General features: G+C 35.1%; 1 protein-coding gene across 8 annotated transcripts in view; it reads right to left on the bottom strand.

The window, feature by feature from the left end:
- GULP1 (GULP PTB domain containing engulfment adaptor 1) overlaps positions 1-22,565 on the bottom strand; it is a 151,353-nt gene that overhangs the window by 8,593 nt on the left and 120,195 nt on the right. For 7 of the 8 annotated variants that reach the window (XM_065669875.1, XM_065669874.1, XM_065669877.1 and 4 more), the window contains 4 exons: positions 20,637-20,753; positions 20,169-20,261; positions 6,457-6,595; positions 423-517 (listed from right to left, as the gene is read on the bottom strand). In XM_065669875.1, coding sequence (XP_065525947.1) covers positions 423-517; positions 6,457-6,595; positions 20,169-20,261; positions 20,637-20,753 — 444 coding nt within the window. Of the gene's footprint in view, positions 1-422; positions 518-6,456; positions 6,596-9,422; positions 9,648-20,168; positions 20,262-20,636; positions 20,754-22,565 lie in introns of all 8 variants that reach the window. The other variant, XM_065669881.1, reaches the window with a different exon arrangement.

The raw sequence follows: 22,565 nt of genomic DNA, 5'->3' as shown, positions 1-22,565 counted from the left end.
TATGAAAAACCAGACTGATGTCACTGATGGAAAGATGAGGAAAGATCACTGGGATGATGGTGATTGCTAGAACTGAAGAGTAACAAGATCAGAGGATCTGTAGGGCTCTTGCCTCAGCTCTCTTTTTCAGTTCCCTCAGAACCTTCCCAGATAGGAACAGCAGTATCCAATTTGATTATGCTGCTGTGAACCCCTAAATTAGTGCAGGTGTCCATATTAATACCAAGTAAGGATCTTCAGGCAAATTCAAACTCCAACTCAAAGACCATGAGACACACTTACAAAAACAACAGTCAAAACCAGTTTTTTTCTGTATGTATTTGAGTGTAGTCTAGAATACATTTTCACAATACTGTAAGCATGTATTTCAAGAAGAGTCATACAGCCACAGAAAACTGCATAATTGATAACTCAGTAGTTACCTGCATCTCATCTAGTTTGGACTGAATGTCTGGAGGGAAATCTCCTGCTCCGCAGCTAAAAGGGTCAAAAGGTTCTGCTCCAAAAAGGTCTCTCTCTGGAAAAAGAGAAAAGTGAGTCACTGAGAGAAAAGGTATGGGCTATGACAATAACTCTTTGAAAAAGTCAGCTTACATCTCCTTAAAGGCTGAACAATAACACCACCAGATCTACAAGTGATTAACTACAACATCCAAATTTAAAGCCAGGTCTTGATTAGTTTTCCTAAGTTTAATGTTCAAATTTTTCCAAGAACACCATCAACCTCTGTTTAAGGCTCACTTAGATTTCATTAACACTTCTGCCTCTTAAAAGGAATTTTAGGGATCTGATAAGTTGCCATTTGAAGAGGGTATCTCCAATTTAAATGTGCTCTGGAGTCAGTGTGTATGAGGAATTTCAGAAACGGGAAGGGAACTGGACATCGGTTGTCAAATTTCACCCTAACATTATGTCAGAAAAATATTCTTGCAAACAAACTAGCTTTCATGGCCCCTGTCTGCCACTTCCCACCATCAAGGTTAAGGACATCTTCATAAGGACATCTACTCTTTGTCATGGAAGGGAAGGCCTTCATTTCATAGAGTTCCTCAGTGCACAGCTGATATTAACTAACACTATTTGTTAGGGTTTTAAAATGTTGGATAAGATCAAGTCAAAAAAGAATGAATGAAAAAATATCGGACCATGAAAAGTCACTTATCCGAAAATTCCACTAAATCTGGATCCATAATAGAATGATTGCAAACTTCTCTCTTTCAATACCATACTGTTTCTCACTTTTCTTAACTGTAGTATGCTTTGTAGCAGTCAGGGGATTTTTGTTTTGTTTTTGTCTGGACAAGAAGAAACACCTCCAATACATTACTTTTTTTTAATTATTTTTTTTTAGAACAGTTCTTCAAATCTGAGAGCCCAAATATATTTTTTTTTAATTCCTTCTTGGTAATGGGAATTTTTTTCCCTCTACATGTAATGTTCCATCTATATAGAGTTTTTCTATCCCACATGGGTTGAACTAAAGCAGTAAGAAAATTATTTTGCTAACCCTACTCAACCACACTGATTGCAAAATTTACAGAACCAAGTTAATAGTCTTTTCATTAGTAGAAATAAAATTAAAAACATAGTCTATCTATCTCCTAACTTTCAAGGTTGTCCAGCAAGAAACCTAGTAAGCATACTACCTACCTTAAAACAATGCTAGCTTAAGAATGTGAGAATAAAAGGGGCTATTAGTAACTTTGAAATTACTAGCTAATTTAAATTTAGAATTTAGATTTAGAACAAAATGTTATCCGTTACATCCAAGATATAAAAGCTGACAACTGACTACTTGGCACAAAATCCACGTTGCAGTGTTACCAGTCACGTTATAAATATTGAAGCACGTGCATATAGCTAAACAGTCATTACTTTGGCATCCCTGTTGTCAGAATTTTAGATGTGTAGCTGTCCAAGCTCTTCAACAATTATTGTGCATGTCAGTATTCTCATGGGTTTTGACCTGATTTATTAGGTGTTATCAGGCTGCACAATAAGCATTTTAAATTATTAGCAGCTACCAGCATTTACTCCCATAATAAAGTACAGAAACAAAAAAGGAACTTGATTAATTACATATTTCAAAAATTGTGGCTAAACAGTTCCGAACTGCCACATGGGACCAGGAGATGGCCCAGATCAGACAGCTTTATTCCAAAAGCCTATCTTACTCCAAAAAAAAAAAAAAAAAAAAAATCTAGTTTTTCCTGGCAGAGGCTGACCACCTGCACGCAAAAGAGACTTTAACTAGGGCAATCTAATGTAAAAATTAGGATCTATCTTGTCCATGGCCTCTTTCGGAGCCAAAATGGGTCTGCTCCAGTACAACCACTGTCCTTACATGCTCCGATGCTCCTATGAACTAACCTTCAGATGTGCATCAGCTTTGACTTTCATTCTAGGCTCTACTGGGCAAAAAGTGATTATGCTTTATGCTACTTGTAAGCATATTTGTTCACTATATAGGTCCATTTTCTTCTTCTCCTCCCCTCTCTCCTTGACCCCAGGTTCTTTTTACCCTTTTTACCTAACAGTTTTCTGTGTGGTCAGACAGCTAAAAGCAGCCAGTTTCAGCACCAAACCATAGCAAATATTCAATGAATGTATTTAGGAAAAAGAAACCCTTTAAAGAACACAAGTCTTGCATTTCTTAGCACTGAATTATGACATTGCTAGTTTGAAAGCAAGTATTTTGTACACTACTATGGATATTATCTCATTCATGCCTTATTATAAGGCTTTTATTAATGATAGCACTCTGAGCTCATCAGCAGGAGAATGGCAGAAGCTTTAGCTCTGTTAATGTTTCCTGCCTTCAGGTGAAGGATAACTTCATTTATATTGTTATTCAAAGCTGACTAAAACTAACCGGTGTATAATTTATTCTAAGTGACAGAACCTAATAAACCCTGTACAGAATCAAATTCAAAACAGGGAATATTTCCTAGCTGGGTTTCTATGAAAAATTATTATTTGGGGAACTATCTCTATAATAAGTGGCTACCCATTTCAGTAAACCAGCTGAAAAACTCCTTAGTAGAACAGCTTCCCTGCATTTAAAACTTGTAGGCTATATGAGAGTGCACTGCTAAGTCAGGGAGAGAGGAAGTTCCATGAAATATTTTCAACAGCATCATCAGTATTTCTTTTTTGAATAGAAGCTGAAGAACATATGGAAACTGGATGAATACTTAAATTAGTCACTGCAGAGTTGCACTACTGCATGGGATCTCCATAAGCTTATCTGCTAGTGTTCACTCCACCATTTATGGGGGGCTCCTTTTCAGCAGAGGTGGGATAAATTACCAATTTTTTATTTCAGGCATGAAGATTAAATATAACAAGAATATCTTGCCTAGCATACTCCCCAAAATAACTGTAGTAGATACAGGCATTTCTTTCTCCAATACACAGCAACCAGTAAACCTCTAAAAATGATCCTTTCAAACAGCACACATAATTTCCTTTCCTTTTCCCATTCCTTTCTAAATGGAAATAAATTTACAGCGTGGAAAATGAACCAACAAATTCAGAAGACATGAAATGCTTGTTTTACATTCACAACTTAAATCACAAAGCCATTAACAGGTAATACATTCTTGTTTCTGTGACAGTCAGGACAAGAAACACGTAATACTGGAGAGTAGCGACCTGAACTCTGTAATAAACCAAACCCTAACAATTCCTAAGCAAAACTACAAATATTTGGCATTCTGCATCTCAATCTTCTTTACCTTAACTATCATCCAGGCACAGTTATGTTTATATATACTTTCCCCAGTCCTGGAGCAGCTGTGATGACAAATAAAAATTAATCACGCTGAAGACAAGCACCCATGAAAATATTTGGAATAAGCTGAGGTAGTAAAGTCCAGGAAGCCTTTCCTTTAGCTGAAAGCTACTCCATATTTGTTTATTTTGGAATTACTACAGGATAAAAAATGGTTTCACCATTATTTTGACAACATACTCTTAAATGTCTCTGGAAAGATAGCATCTGGGAGCATATTTCTACATCTGCCAGTAGTGACCTTGGATTGTTCAAGATGCGTTTGAGTGATATAAATGTTGAACAATTGAATAATGTTATTCTCCAGTTCTTTTCTGAGATACAATAATGCTGTGCCTACAAGAAACACATAAAGTAATTCCTCTTTTAATTAATTAAATTTAATAAATTATTTCTGTCCTTTAAGATAACTTGCAAGAACATTTGCAATCCCTTACTCCACGAGGAAGTAGCAGCAAAGTGACAAAGTAAAGAACATAAAAGATGACCTCAGAAAATGGGAGACTCTAAACATCACTTCCTCTCAGGTGCCACCTATCTGACTTATACTGGAGAAAGAAATGCCAGCTTGCTTGCACTGGCAGCAATAACACCATACAAAACAATGTACTATTGTAGATTATTACAGCACTGTAACATTGCATAGCTTGAATGAGGATCTTACAGGATTTGAACTTTCTCAAAGATAGCAAGTCCTTGTTTGATTATAAAGTATTCCTCTTCTGTAATATATGTCATATCTGAAATATGCCAAAGTGTGTTCATAGCTGATGAATGCAACCATTTTCAATGTATAAAGTACCATGACAGACTAAAAGAGCAGGAATCAAAAGTATAAAGACTATGATGTACTTCTGTAACCTCTCTCTGAAGCAAGGCACACTGAAGAGCAGAGAATTCACAGATACTGCCTGCGAGATCTCTGAACTACGTTATCTGAATTTAATGCAAATGAATAAAGTACAGAAGAAGCAACTATTTTAAACAGCACTCATCACTAAATAAGCAATTTATTTATAGTAATTTCTATATTACAAAGTCCACTGACAAAATAATCACAAAACCTATATAGCTGGAATTCTCAAGACTCCTCAGCATTGAGTGCTGGCTCCCACATGATTCCTAGCCACAGTTTCAATGGAACTCAGCCATGACGAAGCTTAAAAAAAAACAACCCCAAAACCCCCCAAACAAAACCAAAACAAAACCCAAACTAAACCAAAATGAAAAGAAAAACAAAACAATCCCCCCCCCAAAAAAAAAAAACTAAACTAAAAGCACCCAAAAAACCCCCCAAACCCAAAACAAAATCCTTGCCATGTAGTTCACTTGAAATTATTTTCAAAGCTGTATATGAACAACTGAGATTGATTTTATGGCATTGTCTGTAGTTTCCAAAGAACAAATTTCAAAACACAAAAGGAGTTCTTGGAGGGGGTGTCTTTGAATATTTTTTTTTTCTGTACAAAGCCATGAAATTTCTCTTAACAGTTCTAATGTTCTTTTAAGTTATTTAAGAACAGTTAATATTAACTATTCTTAACGGTTTTTAAATTATGTTAATACACCCTTTGAGAGACCCATAGAAATTAATATAAATTAATCTAATATTTTCACTTGAAAAGGAACAGATGTTTTTACTGAATCAATAGCCTGGACATCTACTTTCTTTTTAAATGGTGACAGCCATTCTGAGCAATGGAACCAAAAAGTACATAGGATAAGGTACTGGGGAAGACATTCATTGAGTTAAGTTTTACAATGCATTTATAATTGTACACAGCTTTCATTCATACCTGAAAATTCTACATACCAGAAGCATTCCCTAAAAAATGTAGAAACTCTCCAAATGTGGTTTTATATGGTGTCAGGCAGTAACACTAATGTTCCTTACCCACACTAAAACATGAATCAGAAATACAAGATACTACACACAGACTGATACTTCTACTGCCTCTAACATTGCTTTTGTATGCTCCACGTCCCTCTCCCCCAACAGATTTCCAAAGCCTTTAAAAATATAGTGTGGATTCCTAAAAGATTTCCAGTAAAGCCAAGAACCTTACCCTAGCTGCTTTCAAGCCTTTGGAAAATAAAATTGCTATTACTAATAATTTTTTTAAGATCTCTTAGGGGTGGTTCATAGATTTAGAAAGGCTCATCAACTATAACTGAAAAACAAAGCTGTAGATGGTATGAAAAGCAGTATTAAAAATAGCATTCCAAGACAGTTTGCATCTTGAGGGATTTCTTCAACTCCTCCTTCTGCACCATCATCGCCATACTTACTCCACCTTCTGTCTTCCCCAGAGTTGTAGGTGTTAGATGCTACAACTGTGGCTTTACAAGGAAAGAACTAAGAGGATGTAAAAGTATTTCTTGAAGCAAGTACGAAAAAGATATCGCAAAAGAAAAGCCAAGTTAAAACCCCCAACCAAACTCCTTCAATCTGTATATACAATAGTTCAGCAAGTAAATAAATTTGTAACTTGGCAGCAACATTGATGACTCTAGAAAGATGGTATAAGAATGAAATGGCATTATTGAATGTGATTTACAAAAACTGCATCTGCTTTTTCATGCAAAAGGTACGTACATTTTTAAAGATGCTTTACTAAAAATATAAAGTAAGCAAAAATTAGGTCAGATGTCACAAAACTTACTGATCTCTGTAGATCTACTGGGTACTGGAGGAAGCTGTGTACCATTGCGAGTAGGTGTTGATGACTGAGGGGATATGGGAGAAAAGGGAACCATATCAAAGATGTCAGTGGAGGGTGATTTAGGTGTCACACTGCCTGCCTACAATAAGGACAATAAATATTAGGGCAATAATTCACATGAAAAAGATCACAATACTGAATTCTTCAGCATGAAGATAACAGCCACAGTTTCAAAAAATGTTAAAAATAACCATCAGCATGCAAAAACCAGCTCCTGACACCAAGCAAATGGCATTTGCAGATCAGAGTCTGAGACATGCTAAAACTCTCCAATACGTAAGCAACATTGTAATTTTTCCTTTTTCAGTCCATCTGGTACAGCCAGAAATGTAACACAGTTAAACCTGAGAAAGCTGGTGACAAGCAGTTCTCTGCTGCAGATATATGAATACAGATACCTTCACAAGACCCATTTAAGGTAACACTGCAACAAGAATATGCTATGCTCCAGACAAGTAGTTAATATTAAAAGATACAATCTAAACACTTCTTGTTCACTAATTCTTCCCTACATCATAACTTACTTGGCAACCTAAAAACCTGTTGTGATTAAAGCTTCAAATGTATTTTTTCATTAGTAACAATATACACATCCAATACACTGAATACAACGGAGTAAAACTCTCATTTTTGAATGTGAAACAGAAGAGATTTCATCAGGAAGGCCCAGGAATTTGGAAGGGTTCAATAAAAGCAAGGAAACCCCAAACCCAACAATAACTATGGCTCTACAGACATATTTATTTTTGAATGATTCATTCCTCCTACATCAGTCTAGTACTTCAAGACACAAGGCACAGTTAAGTCAGAATAAACCAAACACTAAAGACAGAAGATGAAATAGATTAAAATTGAAATTTGCAAGCTGAAAGCAAAATATATGTTCAAAACTAGTTTGCATATTAATGTTATTACTTCCACAACACAAAACCCCCTACATTCTGTGTATCAGAAAGACTACACAGCCAGGAACAAGGAAAGCCCACTCCTTTTAAATAAGATTCAATTTGACCAAAATAGTCACATGAAAATTATTAAGAAGTTAAATTAGTCACATGGATCCTTATTCAGAATACATGAATACAACAATCTGGCAAGCACGTAGTCTTTAGTACTGCTGACCCATGAGAGAGTTTCATGGACCTAAATCTTACTTTAGAATGCTACTCTAAGTGCTTCTCCTGCAACAACTGAAGCTGCCCTCTCATAGCACACAGCACAGATTTCTAATCCAAGTGTAGAGATAGCCCTAACTACCTCTATTTCCCTCTGAAGGCTGCAGTAGTTGCTGAGAAGGAAAGGATATTGATCCACAGTCTTCCACTGAATACACTGCTTAAAGAGAAAAATAGACTCGCAAGTCCTACATTTCCTGTTTCTAAGGGATTTTGAATTCACATATTAAATTTGCATTATGAGAGATCTATAACTGCTCAGTATCTAAAAAAACCTGGGGCATTTCTACCTAGATATACCAAGAAGGAAAAAAAAAAAAAAATCACATTTAACATATTGTCTTTTTTTCCTGTTTAAAAATATATTCTCTCAGTCATGTTATTCCCTGGCAAGATCACAGCTGCATTAACTTCATAAAATAACCAATTTCAAAGATTTTTATATATACGTAACTCCTACTGACCTCCACATGAGTTACCGTTGCAATTTCAAAGATCATATATTGTGAAAAGATTTGTGTGCATAGTGTTTAGACACAACAGGCTCTTACTGCTATGGCCATGGACCTTGCATTAACCTCCTGGCACCTCTGTGCACAGTTGGAGAACCAGTATAATTTAGGTCAAGGCAATCACTGGATGGCATCTGCTCCCATTCAAAGTAGGGCAATGGATGTGCTTGACCCAAAGGAAATATATAATGAATCTCACATTCCTTGCTTCATACAAACAAAACTCTCTCTGATCCTAGGCAGGCTTTCGTCTACACCAGGAAGGTGGCATCAGGTTTAAAGCATAAGTACATGCCATATATTAACCTACATTTCCCATCAACATTGATGGTTAATCCTAGAATCTCATGGAGACAGTAAATGCTAATGTAGATTCTCCTTATTTGCTGTTTATTAAACGTATTTATCTAGAAGCTAGATAAATAAGCAGTATTTACATTTAGTCTTGAGTCTTTTAGAAAAAAAATAAAAGGCAAACCCAAAATTTACACTTTCATTTCCTGGCTATATGCCATTCTGCTGAGTTACTGGCCATGTTTGTACTACTGCTACAGCTAGTTTAAGTAAAGCTATAATTAAGTTATTTTAAGAAATGCACATTTTGAATATATATAAGCATAAGAAGCACTTTTATTTAGTGAACACATGCAGAAAGCCAGGATGTTTCCCAAATACAGCCAAATGTTACTTGCAAATGGAAAAAAAGTTGAGAGTATAAGCATACTGATATGAAAAAGCAAGGAATATGCCCATTTTGTATAAGAATAATTTTCAACCTTAATTTTGCACAGAGTTTTTATAATGTATGCTAAAAGCTATATAATGGCTGTTTACTTTTATATTAATTCACTGGGGGAAAAAGGAAGTCCTTAAAGTTGGATTTTTAGTTTTGTTATTTTTTAATACCTATTCTTAATAAGAAGAATTTTAATGAAAGATTGACAGATAACAAAGAGGTAATTAATTAATGGACTAATTTAAACATGTTGGGAAAATAAGAATTTATGTTTTGGGGATGAGAGAAAATAAGCTATGTAGAAATAAGAGTAAATTTTCACAAATCCCTCATTTTAAGAGTTTCGCTCAAGAATCTAAGACACATTTGCTCTGTCCTTTAACCACTGTACAAAATGCACATTTTTAATACAAGTTAAGACACAACAGAGTACAAAGGAAAGCAAAAAAAAAAAATTAAAAAGCTTTTGCACAGCAGGATTACACAAGGTCTTGGGCAGCTGTATTCACTGCTTGGCTTTGGAAGACTACTTTTTGAAGGTGGTGGTATTAACGCTCCAGGTGGTAGTCTAAAGTCAGGAGAACTCCTAGGAGTAAGTCTAATGGAAGAGATATCTAAACAAGGAGGTGAATCCTCACTGTTACACCAGAAAAAAGTAGAGGGTCTTTGAAACATATGTTCATCATTATCACACTTTATGTGCAGCAGCTGAAAAGGAATGACAGAAAGAGAAAACATTCTGAGGAACAGAACGTGGTAACATCAGGAAAAGAAGAAAGAAAAAAAGAGAAAACCAAAACAAAGCAGATTTCATACTTCAAAAAAGTTCGTCAGCAATTTGGTGTTCATTGTTACAGTTACAAGATATAGAACTTGAATTTTTTTTAAAACAAAATCTAAAAATACACCACAGTAAGAGGTGACCCAGTATTAAACTCAAACGAAAATTACTTGCTCCTTGATAATCACACCAAACAAAAAAAGACATCTTTCCAAAAAGTGGGTGTCTCAGATGCATTGACAAATGTCTAAATCCAGTAATGTATCAGCAATATCTCATATCTGCACATGTAAATTAGCAGGTAAGCACATATCAAGGGGGAAGAGTTACTCTGGTGCTTAAAGCACAGGTCAGAATTTTCTTTCTGCAAACCAGGAAACACATTTATATCCCACCAATATTTAAAGAACATTTTAAAATCTTCTTACAGTAGAAGATCACAGTGCACAAATTTTAATGTTTACATTAATACTAGAATTTGTTTCATTTCCCTATCTACAGAATTTGAGAACCTAAACATTTATGGACAGTAATATGCTTCTGCCATCTTTTCTGTGTGGATGAATAGCCACTTGAACTTGGTATTTTCAGTAGGTATCTCAAAAGCTAAGACTCACTGTTGCAAAGCGAAGGAATCCTCATGTGCCTACAACAGCAGCACAGGATGCAGGACAAAATAAAACTTTGCTGTTGTGGAAATAAAAATGTTAAGGATTGCAAGATTCTCTGGGCCTCTTTCACAAATCCACAGAGCACCTTTGAACAGAGGTAAATGAGTAATATCTACACCAGAATACAGATGGTAAGAACATACACTTAAGATGACAAAGGGGTAACTGCAAAGTTCTGGTCTGAATTAGGCAGACAAGAACCTCAAGCCAGCTGCCTCTTATGACTGGGGAATATTTAACTGTGTATTACAGCAAGATTCAGTGTATATCAAGAGCAAAACTGGGGGTTTTGTCCACTTTGACAAAAAACAAAAACCTTTGATTTTTTTTCTGAATGGGAAATATCTGCAATCCTGAAAGGCTTAAAAAAAAAACCAAACGGATCTTGCCTAGGTGAAATTAGAAACAAAGAACCTGTAGGACTGATCCTGGGAAGAAAACCAAAAAGGAAATGTATTTAAATATTCAAGAAACATGCCCAGCCAATTTTTCTGTTAGGACCAAGTTGTATTCCTATCTCACAATCTGAGGAAAACAGCTTTGGGCAGTTAAAACAAGGCTTTGGAGGACAGATTGATCTTTGAATCTTAACAGAAGGGATTGAGCACTTGTGCAGCCAGTTCTTGGCTAGACTGAAGAGTTTATATACTGAGAAGGCAGGAATTTCATCTGTGCTGTAGGTATCTTGCCTAAAAATCCCTTTGACTTGCTCAGGCTGAAGCAGTGGTAGGAAATCGCAGCAAAAATTTTTAAGCCTGCTTTTCTTCTCTTCCAACAGTGTTACACAATTGATATGACATGACTACTTCATTAGAAGCTTGCATAGCTCCAGTAGAGCAGGATTTAATCAACTATTTTATACTATTTTTTCCAGAGTTATACAGAAAATAAAACATCTCAACTCCTTTTAACCTGAGTCTTAGTTCCTTTCTTCACTTTCTTTACAAATAGGTTATGTTAAGGGTACAGGTATCCAAATTCAGAAACTATGCCACATTTATGAGAAGACCAACAAAAGCATCCAAAAAATATGTATTCAAAAGTTGCGATTTGTAATTAATAAGAAAATAAAGTTATCACAATTGCAAAGAATTAATCTGTTGCCAAGCTGGAACTGTGAAACAGAGGGTTTGGAATAGTAATCAAACAAAATGAAAGCAAAAAAACTGCAAGACAGACTTTTCATTATTATTTCAAGAGTATCACTAGAGGTAGAAGACCTGTCATGCTACTGTGTAATTACTACCATGTAATACTTGATGCTATACATATATATATATATAAACCCCAGATCTCGTAATAGCAAACACCAGAAGACACTAAATACAAACAAAGTACATGAGCAAAGTATTTCCCTGAAATGCAAAACAACACAGGATGAATAGTGTCCATAAAAAAGCATGTATGTCACATGAAAAGAATCATACACAAACCAGTAAAATGCATACAGGATGCAAAGCAGCAAAACTATAAGAACATGTATCAGATCCAGGCAGTAAAAGGTTTCAAGTCAAAACTAGAATATACGCTATTTGTATCATTCAAGCCCTGAATGCTGTGCAGTCACGTATCTGATAAACCACGATTTTAGGACATTTCACACCATAAAGGCTGTCAAGCTTCACATGACAGTTTAGGAAATGTGTCTTGTTCTCGGAATGAATTTTCACCTGCAATTCTACATTTGCAGTGGAGTACAGAAGCCCACCACTGGGCGCTGGGACCTGTGTTGTAAACACTGCTCTGCATGTTGCATCTCATGACTCACTGTCAGCCCACTGTGAGGCTAACAATGGTCTTCTGCTTGCAGCCCTATGTATTTAAGCAGCCCACAGACAGGAAAGGTATAGCAGGGAAATGTATTCAACAATGGAAAATAATATACTGGGAGGTCCCAAAGAGAAGCACTGAAAAGAAGGGTTTTAAAAAGTATATAGCATAAAAAGGGTGTAACTTCTGGAACTTAATACTTTTCCACCAAATCATAAAGGAAGAAAAATGCAGTAAAAACACATCAATGGGTGTAAACTGGAACATAGGAAGTTCCACGTTAACATCAGGAAGAACTTCTTTACTGTAAGAGTGACAGAGCACTGGAACAGGTTGCCCAGGGGGGTTATGGAGTCTCCTACACTGGAGATATTCAAGGCCCGCCTGGACAAGTTCCTGTGTGATGTACTGTAGGTTACCCTGCTCTTGCAGGGGGGTTGGACTAGATGATCTTTTTAGGTCCCTTCCAGCCCTTGGGATTCTGTGATTCTGTGATTAAATTGCCATTTTATATGGCAATTGTATTTTGTCTGAGCTTCCCACTGTGTAACACTGAACATGTAGTATTGGTCAGGTTGATATATTACTTTCCAATTTGAGCCTTACTTCATCAACACAAGAAAACAATATGATATCTTAACTGAAATGAACATCAGTTCAGTGGACTTGGTCTCCATTATGAGTAGATGTGATTATGTGCCTGTCAAAGGATTTATTTTTTACTCATTCTACTTAGCATGATGCTGAAAATATGCACTATTTGGCTCTATCATACCAGAAAATGTAGCCTGAGTTTTTGTTAACCAAGAAATCATTTCAAAATTGTCTGCTTTTACTAGGTGTCTCAAGACACTGATTGTAATCTTTGAGTCATAATCCCATAGGAATCACACAAACTTATCAATGAATTAGAAAATATTTTCCTTCCTTAGAACATTCAGGTTGGTAATATACTGGAGCTGTTGAAACAAGTTCAGAAGAAGGCCATAAGGATGGTTCAGGGGCTGAAGCACCTCCTGTATGAAGACAGGCTGAGAAAGTTGGAGCTGTTCAGCCTGGAGAAGAGAAGGCTGCATGGAGACCTCATAGCAGCCTTCCAGTATCTGAAGGGGGCTTATAAGGCTGATGGAGAGGGACTCACCTCCAGGGACAGTATAGATGGGACAAGGGGCAATGGGTTTAAGCTTAAACAGGAAAAGTTCAGGTTAGATATAAGGAAGAAGTTTTTTTACTGTGAAGGTGGTGAGGCACTGGAACAGGTAGCCCAAAGAAGTGGTAAATGCTCCATCTCTGGCAGTGTTCAAGGCCAGGCTGGACAGAATCTTGGGCAACATGGTCTAGTGTGAGGTGTGCTTGCCCATGGCAGGGGGTTGGAACTGGATGATCTTAGGTCCTTTCCAACCCCAACCATTCTATGATTCTATGATACAGAATTGTCACAGTGGATAACTGCAGTGAATCTCCTAGGGAACTGTGACTCTGAATTGGACATTAATCAGTTAATTCCAAAACCAGTGATTACGAGCTACCTGAGATTTTTGACTACTAATGATATATTAATTTACTAACTCATAAAAGACTGTATAAGCATTAATAGTTTCATTAATTCACTGCTACACCTTCAGTTCATTTAGTACCTTTTCAGTAATATGAAATCTGATATAGGCAATTTCAAAATTATTTAACACCAAAAACACAACTGAATTTTAGATCCTCATGAAAAAGTGCTCACTGAACTGAATACAGAATATTATAAAATTGAAAGAGCAGAAGACAGATGAAGAAAAAGTTAACAATTTCCCACTTGGCAGTCTTAATGGAAACATGAATCAAGTGATATGCTAAACGCATTCCAAAACGGTTTTTTGAAATATGCATACAGTTTCAATGTCTATCTTGGGGTTTTCTCAAGGGCATGACAAGGCATTTTAATGAAGGTAATAGATGCAGGTGGCCTACAATTCTAAGTCACAATTAAAGAACTTTAAAAAAAAAATCTAATCAATCATTACCATTAATGTTCTGTTAATTTTTAAATGGAGGTTTTTTGTAACGCTGCCATGATAGGAATATGTATTAAATACTACTTCTTTGACAATACTTATGGTGAATGGAAGAACATTGTTCTTTTGGGGGCTGTTTGTCCCAATATCTTTTCCTGCTGCCTTTCAATTTTGCTTCTTTCATATTTCATCATTCTCACTTTTACATTATTTTCCTGAATATTCCTGTTTTCTTCTATCTAACTTCAGAGTTCTGTACATGTCACAACTTGCTTCTCTGCCTTAAACAGAAGGCCAGTTTGGATGGGGCCTTGAGCAACCTGGTCTAGTGGAAGATGTCCCTGCCCATGGCAGCGGGGCTGGAACTAGATGAGCTTTAAGGTTCCTTCCAACCCAAACCATTCTGATTCTATAAAACATGCTACTCAGAAAGAAAACTTTAAAGGCATGCATGATAAACTTCAGCCAAGCCCAAAATAGCTTAAAAATCTCTCTTATCTCATCAGAGGTTCCCTAGTGGCCTACAACGGTTTACTGCTCAGACAACTATAAAAACTGAGGGTGCTAACTGTACCTAACTGCTAACCCACATGAAGGCTGTGAGTACAGTTAACCCAGGCTGCTTCAGGCAACACTAGGAATATAAATAGCAATCAAAGAAATCATGTGAAACAGTGCTCCCAGGGATGCACTGATGTTTGCAGGCTGGATTTATACACAGCAATATCCAAAATCTTATTGTGATACAAATTTGAACAGTGTCATCAGAGTCAAACAACAAAATGAAAATCACATTGTCCTCACATAATCAAGACCAAATGCAAAAAAGACTGATGTATTGCCAAGCGACCAAAACAGATGAAAATTAAACAGCACAGTTTTAGTTGCACATGCAAGGGAGTGAGGGACAAAAGAAACATCCCATGGCAACATTTCCCATAGCACATGTAAACACAGCAATAAAGGCATACTAAGGAAACTCCTAGTTTGGTATAGTATGTCCTTGACAGATCTATTTAGGAAAGGAAGAAAAAGTGACAGTTTCTGTTGCATAACACTTCTGCATTGGCAAATACAGACTTTTTAGGGACTAACTTTCTAAAGCTTTAGCAAGACTAGCGTACTTAAAAGCTTCTACCCAAAAGGAGAAAAGTGGTCACTAAGCAGTCTATTATTTACCGAATGTGCTGAACAAAACTTAAATCTAAATAGTTACAGTATCCTGAGAAAAAAACTGTGCAGAAGATTGATAATTTAATATTCAATTGTAACAATAAATTTTTAACGTGGAAGTATTTGATTATACAACCTAGATTTCTTTTTTTCATTTCCAACTTAGATCTCATTGCTTTTATAATGCTTCTTTTATAGGTTCAGAAAGAAATTTTATTTTTCCCATACAGCTTGTGAACTAATAGAAAAAGCACGTAAATTAGATTGATAATGATTTATTCTATTTTCTTTCTCTTGGTTAGACCACTTAGAGATTTTGGACACGTCACCATTTGTACCAGTCTTTGTACAAATTTGATGTCAGAGATCAGGAAATCAAGATGTTTTAGTACAATGTTCTGCAAATAAGAGTTCTACACTATCTCCCAAGAGTTCAATATGCAAACACATGACCAACTCCTTTTAGAAAAATAAATCTGTCAGTAAAGTCACACATTGCAGTCCAGACTGCTAAGTCCAATTTATTCTTGAGCATCACATATATAAAATAGCATCTCTGATAAACTATAGACAAGTATTTTTAAAACATTCTGGAACCAAAAGAGGATCTAAATTTTAAGTCTTGATAGTATTACATTTAATCCTGCGCTTGAATTCCAGCAAATGGCTTTATGCGTGTCTTCAGATGTAGTTAGCAAGACTATTTTAAATGACAGCAGGAAGTCAGATAATTTTATTTTAAATGACAGTCTGGATGTATCTACTTACAACTGAAGCATGGCAAGATTAGGGTGGGGTTTTTTTTAAATGTGCAATGAGGCAAACATTTAGAACTATATGCATATTAAGTTTATCCATGCACAGTTTAAAGATTCTATTGTCCTTTAAACACCGAAATGAGAACAGAGATGCAATCTGGTCCTGTTCATGGGAAAATCACAATCTAGCTTTAGCTTTTGTTTTGTTCTAACAAAAGAAATGGCTTTTGTTAAAACACAAAACAGCGTCAAGTGTCAGTGAAATAATGCAAAAAGTACTGAACTTCAAATTTCTGAAGGTATTTTCTACCTACTTCATTAATGGGAAGACTAATGCATCTAAAATAATTAAAGACACAAAAATCAATCAACATCAGATGGAAGAAGCAGGAATAAATAAAGGATAGACTGGCACTGCACACAAATTTTACCATGGTTTTACAGTTACTGACAAGTGGGAAAGACTTTCTGTACTAGAAAGTATTTTATCAAAGAAAGCATGGCAGTGACATCACTTGGTGTCTGTAACAGCACTGTTTCATACTACAGGTACAGTAAATATTAAAAGCCCTAAGTCTTCTCTCACAGGAAAGGAAAATAGACACCCACTGTCAGCCTGACACTATGCCTGCTTAGACCACATGGACTCTGGTTTCCATTCCATAGCAATGGGGGATTGAAGAAGAGGACGTAGCTCAGAACACGATTTCTGTGTTTGTATTTGTCATGTTCTGGGAACTGTCATCACAGGTTCTTGCAATACCTTCTGTTTCCTTAAGCATATGCTTGTTTAATCAGGTTGCTAGTGTTGACTTCTGAAGTGTTAAATCAATTGCTGATTACCAAGTGTGTCTGTGACCATGCCTTAATCACTAAAGGAAGAGAACAGTCAACAACAGACAGGAAAGCCATTTCAGCACAGATGGCAAATGTTAAGAAAGTACAAACAGCATGCAAGCAACCAAATACAAAAGGAAAGCATAAGATATGAAAATCCAAGGTACTATTTAAGCAAAACCAGAAGCAACCTTACAGCCATCTGTAGTTGGCTCCTGAAACTGAGTATTTCTTTACAAATTACTGCAATGCTAGTAATGATGGCACATGTACTTTTATCACATTTAGGTATCAACTATGAGGGCTTAAACTTCCCATCAATCACTAAATGATCCCTCTCTAGAGCTCAGCACATAGAATAACATCAAAATGAACTGACAGATATAGAATAATAGCTGTATCAAATTAATTAAATATAAATAAATCACTTACTCTGTCTAAAAAAGTTTCAGAAACCTCTCATATGGCATTGGTATCTCTTCATAATTCAACAGCCCGGATATGAGAGCAGTGAGGAGACCCGAAATTTGTCATTTAATAAATCCGATTTAAATAATGGGAATGGTTATGTTATACTTACAGTATGTAACAAAAGGAATATCTGCAGGGAAGCAACTTTTCCCCTGTCTAACCAAAAGTACTTAGGAAGTGACTCAGGTGAGATCGTACTCCTGATGCTGGGTACTCTGCTTCATTAATGCAAGCTATTTTTCAGTATTTAACAAAACACTATTGCCAGATTTAGAAGTTTTACTTCTGACAAAATGATCAAAAGATAGAACTGCTATTTTTCTTTTCAAAATGGAAAATTTTGTCTTCCAAAATAGGAAGACTCAGAGCAGTAGTACAGATATTTTTAGCCATATGGTACTTGAAAGTTTTAAATTTAAATTCAGAAAAAAAAAAAATCTGTGATAAGTTTTTTAAAACCAAAGTGATCTTTTTCATCATAGAAATTAGTGGAAATAGAAAATATTCTTTGTGCCACTTCTGCTTTTTTTCTAATAGGAGTTGATATTTTGCAATGTCATTCTTGAAATTATAGTTGATTTGAATTAAAAATATAAAAACCTAATTTCAAACTATAATAGGCAATTGTCTTATGAATTGTAATTTCCTTCTTTCATACATATTTGTTGCTCATAGTAAAAGAAGAGACAGGTATCATCAGATCACATCCACTGCTATTCCACCCACTTTGACATCTGATCCCTTTATTGGACTCAATCTTAAATTTATGCTTTCTTTTCCCTACACTGAAGTAAATTCATAACCTCCCTACCCCATTTCTTCATTTATTTTCAACCTAACTGCTGCATTTATATGTACTTACTCTTACTCTACCATATTTAAGAGCTCTGACTTACGAGGTATACAATTATGCTTAAAACAGACCTGTCTCTTGGTACAAAAGTTGATAGCATTTGGTGGACACAGTTTTGTTCCTAGATTGAAGAAAGACACTTTCCTAAAAATGTGTTTGGTTTTGTTTGTTTGTTTTATTATTGGCCGCTCAACTGATTATCTCAGAGTACATACAAATTGGGCAACTTGTTCCAATTATGTATTCATTTATAAAAATCTATTTTGTGGCGAAATTGATTTAGATATTAAACGGGCTGTTAGATTGCTCTTACTGTAATTCTAATGATGAGGAAACTCAAAACTGTGACAGGATATGGTTGTGGTTTTCTTTTTAAAGATTAAGAAGTAAATAAAGCAATAAAATTATGTGTGAAAACTAACAGCTGGTAGTGATTTACTATAATGCATTATTATTTTAATATTAGTAATTCTCAATATTAAATAATTTTGTAGTAACATAAGTGCTATTTAAGCAATATGCATATTTATTGTACCAGTAGTAATTAACAATAAAACACCATCTAGGGAGAGTATTTACAAATGACTGTCAAACTTACAATTTTTGATCTCGCCTTTTTAATAAGGTACGAGACAACACTGTCTTACAAGACAAAATAAATCACAAACTACAGGATATTTTAGATCATTATTAATAATTTTCTTTGTCACTAAATGTAATTACCAAATTCTTCATTAATTTAAATGAAAGAGAAATGCATCTATCACAAGAGACTTAAGAACTTGTTTAACTGAATTCAAAGATACATTTAGTTATTGTATTCATAATTAAAATCAAGCTAGCTGCCATCCCAACTGAGGAAAATGAAAGAATTAATTAGATTGATTTTAAATTTAGCATTAAAGTTGATTGTCACTGAATGCTTCCCAATTGAGAAGACATCCATAATTTACACTTCCACTGTGGCAGTTATGTAGTATTTATAATTTATGGTGCTCTCCTCTAGATTTTAGTAAAACAAAATGACAGTTCCTCATGGCAACAACCCTCTAATCAGTATCAAGAGAGTGTATAGACACTCGTGAAAAAATTGCCATCACCATTATAAACATCCTTTCACACTGCCCAAAATTCTAAGCATCCATTTAAAATGAAATGGTGTACATGCAGGGCAGGGACAAGGCGGCCCAAAATGCACAGCTTAAAAGCAGTCCATCTTTTTCTAAAATGTTTCCATGCTCACATTAAGAAATTTTGTTTAGTTTCAGTTACCTAAGGTTGTATAGATAGAATACACTTCTAAGAAGAGGGGAGTCATTAGGATCAGACTGCAATGAAACCTGCATTTTTTCTTATCCATCTAGATACAAGAAACTGTCGAGCAATCATTTAAAAAAGTACTGTTGTCACAATCACCTACAGGAACTGCAGAAATTTCCAATTATGAGGAAGGCACACTTGCTCCTTTTTACCTACCTATCCATGTTAGTTCCTGAGACCTAATGACTCTTCTGAAAGACAGACAAAATTTTTGAAAATTCATTTAGACAATATCAACTGTAAGTAACACTATGTTTGTGACAGAAATTCCTAGAAAAATCCCAAGTAGCATTTGCGAACCAGATCCTGTAAGTGCAAAACAGAGTTCTTTATCCTCATACTAGAATGAGTATTCGCTGGATTTAGGCAGCAACAAATAGGTATGACAAGGGGATTAGAGAATCACAATTTGAAAGTCTGCAATTTGCATTTCTGTTGGCTTATCACAATCCTATTGTTACTTCAGTACCGCATTTCAACAGATATGTTACATGATTGAAATGTTAATCACAATCACTGGAAATAGCATGGATGCTAATAATTGTCATAATGATTATAAATTTGGATATAACAGTTATGCTCATGTACTTACTGGAGATGCATGTACTTGTGTTATTCTTAACTGGTTTTCCAAATCTTGAACTTTATTTTTCAGTTCTGTGTTTTCAGTTTCTAATTCTTGAATCTACAAAGCAAGTGGTTACTGCAGTAGGTATTGGGATAGTCATTCATTTCACAACAGCATCTGAGAGTAAGTTTTATCTGAGATACAGTGATTTAGAAGCAGTATTGAACTAGTTATTTGATTACCAAATGAGAATTAAATCTTGCTATCTTCTACACTTATATATTGCTTTTCTCTTTAATGACCTTGCAAGATGGCAAAACATACTGTTTCACAGTTATCAGGTCTTTTTTCAGTTTTCTTTTTTTATTATCTGTTGCAGTTCTTAGCAATCTGAGAATAATGCTGGAAATTATGCTGTCATAAAAAATAAATAACAAAATAATACGGAAGCATATTATTTTATCTCTTTAAAAAACATAATTCAGAACTTACTCTTTTCTGTAAACCTGCAATTTGTTTCCTTGTTTCAACATCTTTTCCTCCAGATTCCAGAAATTTCCTGTAAGCTAAGTCAAATGCTTGACCAATTGTTAAAGTTATCTCTTCCGCCTTTACATAAAACATAAGATTGAAATTAGTATAAGAAGAATTTTTTATATAATTTTATTTCAGATGATCACAAAATATTTTATACCATTATATCATGTTCAAAGGGGTTGCTTCATACAACCTGAAGTCAACATCACAAAGGAGCATGGCAAACACTCTTCAGCAAAATAACTTGACAGAAAATGCTACAAAAGCAACTTAAAAGAACTGCAGATAAAGAAGGGAGACTGAATAGGTAGAACACAATCAGCTAATTTTTAGTACAAATTATGCCTCTAGCTTCTGTAAATACAGATAGCATGCTGCAGTATGTTATTTTCTGTTGATTTCTGAAGCAAATATAGGCTTTTCAATTATTAAATAAATTGTTTTACTTTTAATGGATTCATGTTTTCATTTTAATGGATGTTTTGACTCCCTACTGCTTTTAAATCTGGATTTCAAGTTCCTTTTACAAGTCCTATAAAATCTCAAACAGTATGCAGTAGATAAATGTATCTCTGATAAAAAAAATCTAACCAAACAGTATTTGAATCTATACATGCAAAATAGAATAACTTAGTAGTTCTACACTGATTCACATCATATATTATGATCTGTATATACATCAGCGTAGAAAATCTACTTTAAAAGTAACAGGGGTAAAAATAAGATTATAGGACACACAAAGGTTTCAGAAAGAAAATGCTGACTTACAAGAGGCACCAATAAAAGGTGAACACATGGCTATGCCATTTGCCTTAGAACTTTAGTAGACAAAGTAAACACAGTAATAACTTGTGGTTTTAAACAATTTGGCAGGGGAACAAAAAATGCTGGAAAACATTAATCCAGCTAACACAAAACTAGAACTTTCTCTTCTTTATTGAAATGAAAACCTGAAAATTATGTTTCTCATGAAAGCAGAGCATTCTGCTCAATGCCAAGAACATTTTTCCTTTACTATCTGTAAGAACATCAAGGGCTAGATACACAAAACTGGTATAAAACATGATGCTCTCAGCCTTTTACCCATCAGTGCAACAGTAAAGTCATTCAGTAGAGTTGTGTGAAGACCTGACTTCTACAGGAATGAGGAATTAACCCCTCTATATTTTTATTTTGGGGAAAAAAAAAAAAAGCCACACAGCCAACTTTATTTAAAAAAAAATAAAATAAAATAAAATAATATAAATAAAAATAAAACCACAAGAAATTATTTTTACCCAATTAGACCAAAAAACCTGAACCAGTACTGCTTTAAAGAACAACTGTTTATGTCAGTAAAAGTGTAACGGACACTGGAAGTATGCAGTCCTGCCTTCGTGGGAGGACAAACAAAAGTTGGCCGAAATAAAAAGTACCAACTGAGGTGGAATTCTTTTAAATCTGAAAGTACTAATGAACAAAGAGTGAAACAGGAAAAAAGTACAACTAGTGAAGTATCAGTTTAGAGAGAAGAAACAATGGCGCACCGGTCTGGAACAAAAACGGTACTAATGGGTAGAGACTGCAAGGGCAATTTAAAATCATGGGAATATGTGGCAAAGAGGCACAGGATAGAAATTTGCAGAGAAATTAACTGATGTATATAGTAATTATGAACAATATCTACTGAAGGCACTGAAGCAATGGAGGTGAACAATAAAATAACCGGAAACTGTGAAGTAACACATACTACTACATAACTGCATATAAACAGAAGTGAATATGCATCTTAAAAAAAAAATAATTAAAAAAAAAAGTTTCCTTAGTATTTCCTTTGCATGAAGTTACTTCATAATAAAACAGAAAGAGAGGCTTCAGATTACAAAAAACCCTAAAACATCCATT

The sequence above is a fragment of the Lathamus discolor genome, chromosome 3 (assembly GCF_037157495.1).
Source record: "Lathamus discolor isolate bLatDis1 chromosome 3, bLatDis1.hap1, whole genome shotgun sequence".
NCBI lineage: Eukaryota > Metazoa > Chordata > Aves > Psittaciformes > Psittacidae > Lathamus > Lathamus discolor.
The sequence above is the reverse complement of the archived record's forward strand: the minus strand, read 5'-3'. Positions and strand labels throughout refer to the sequence as shown.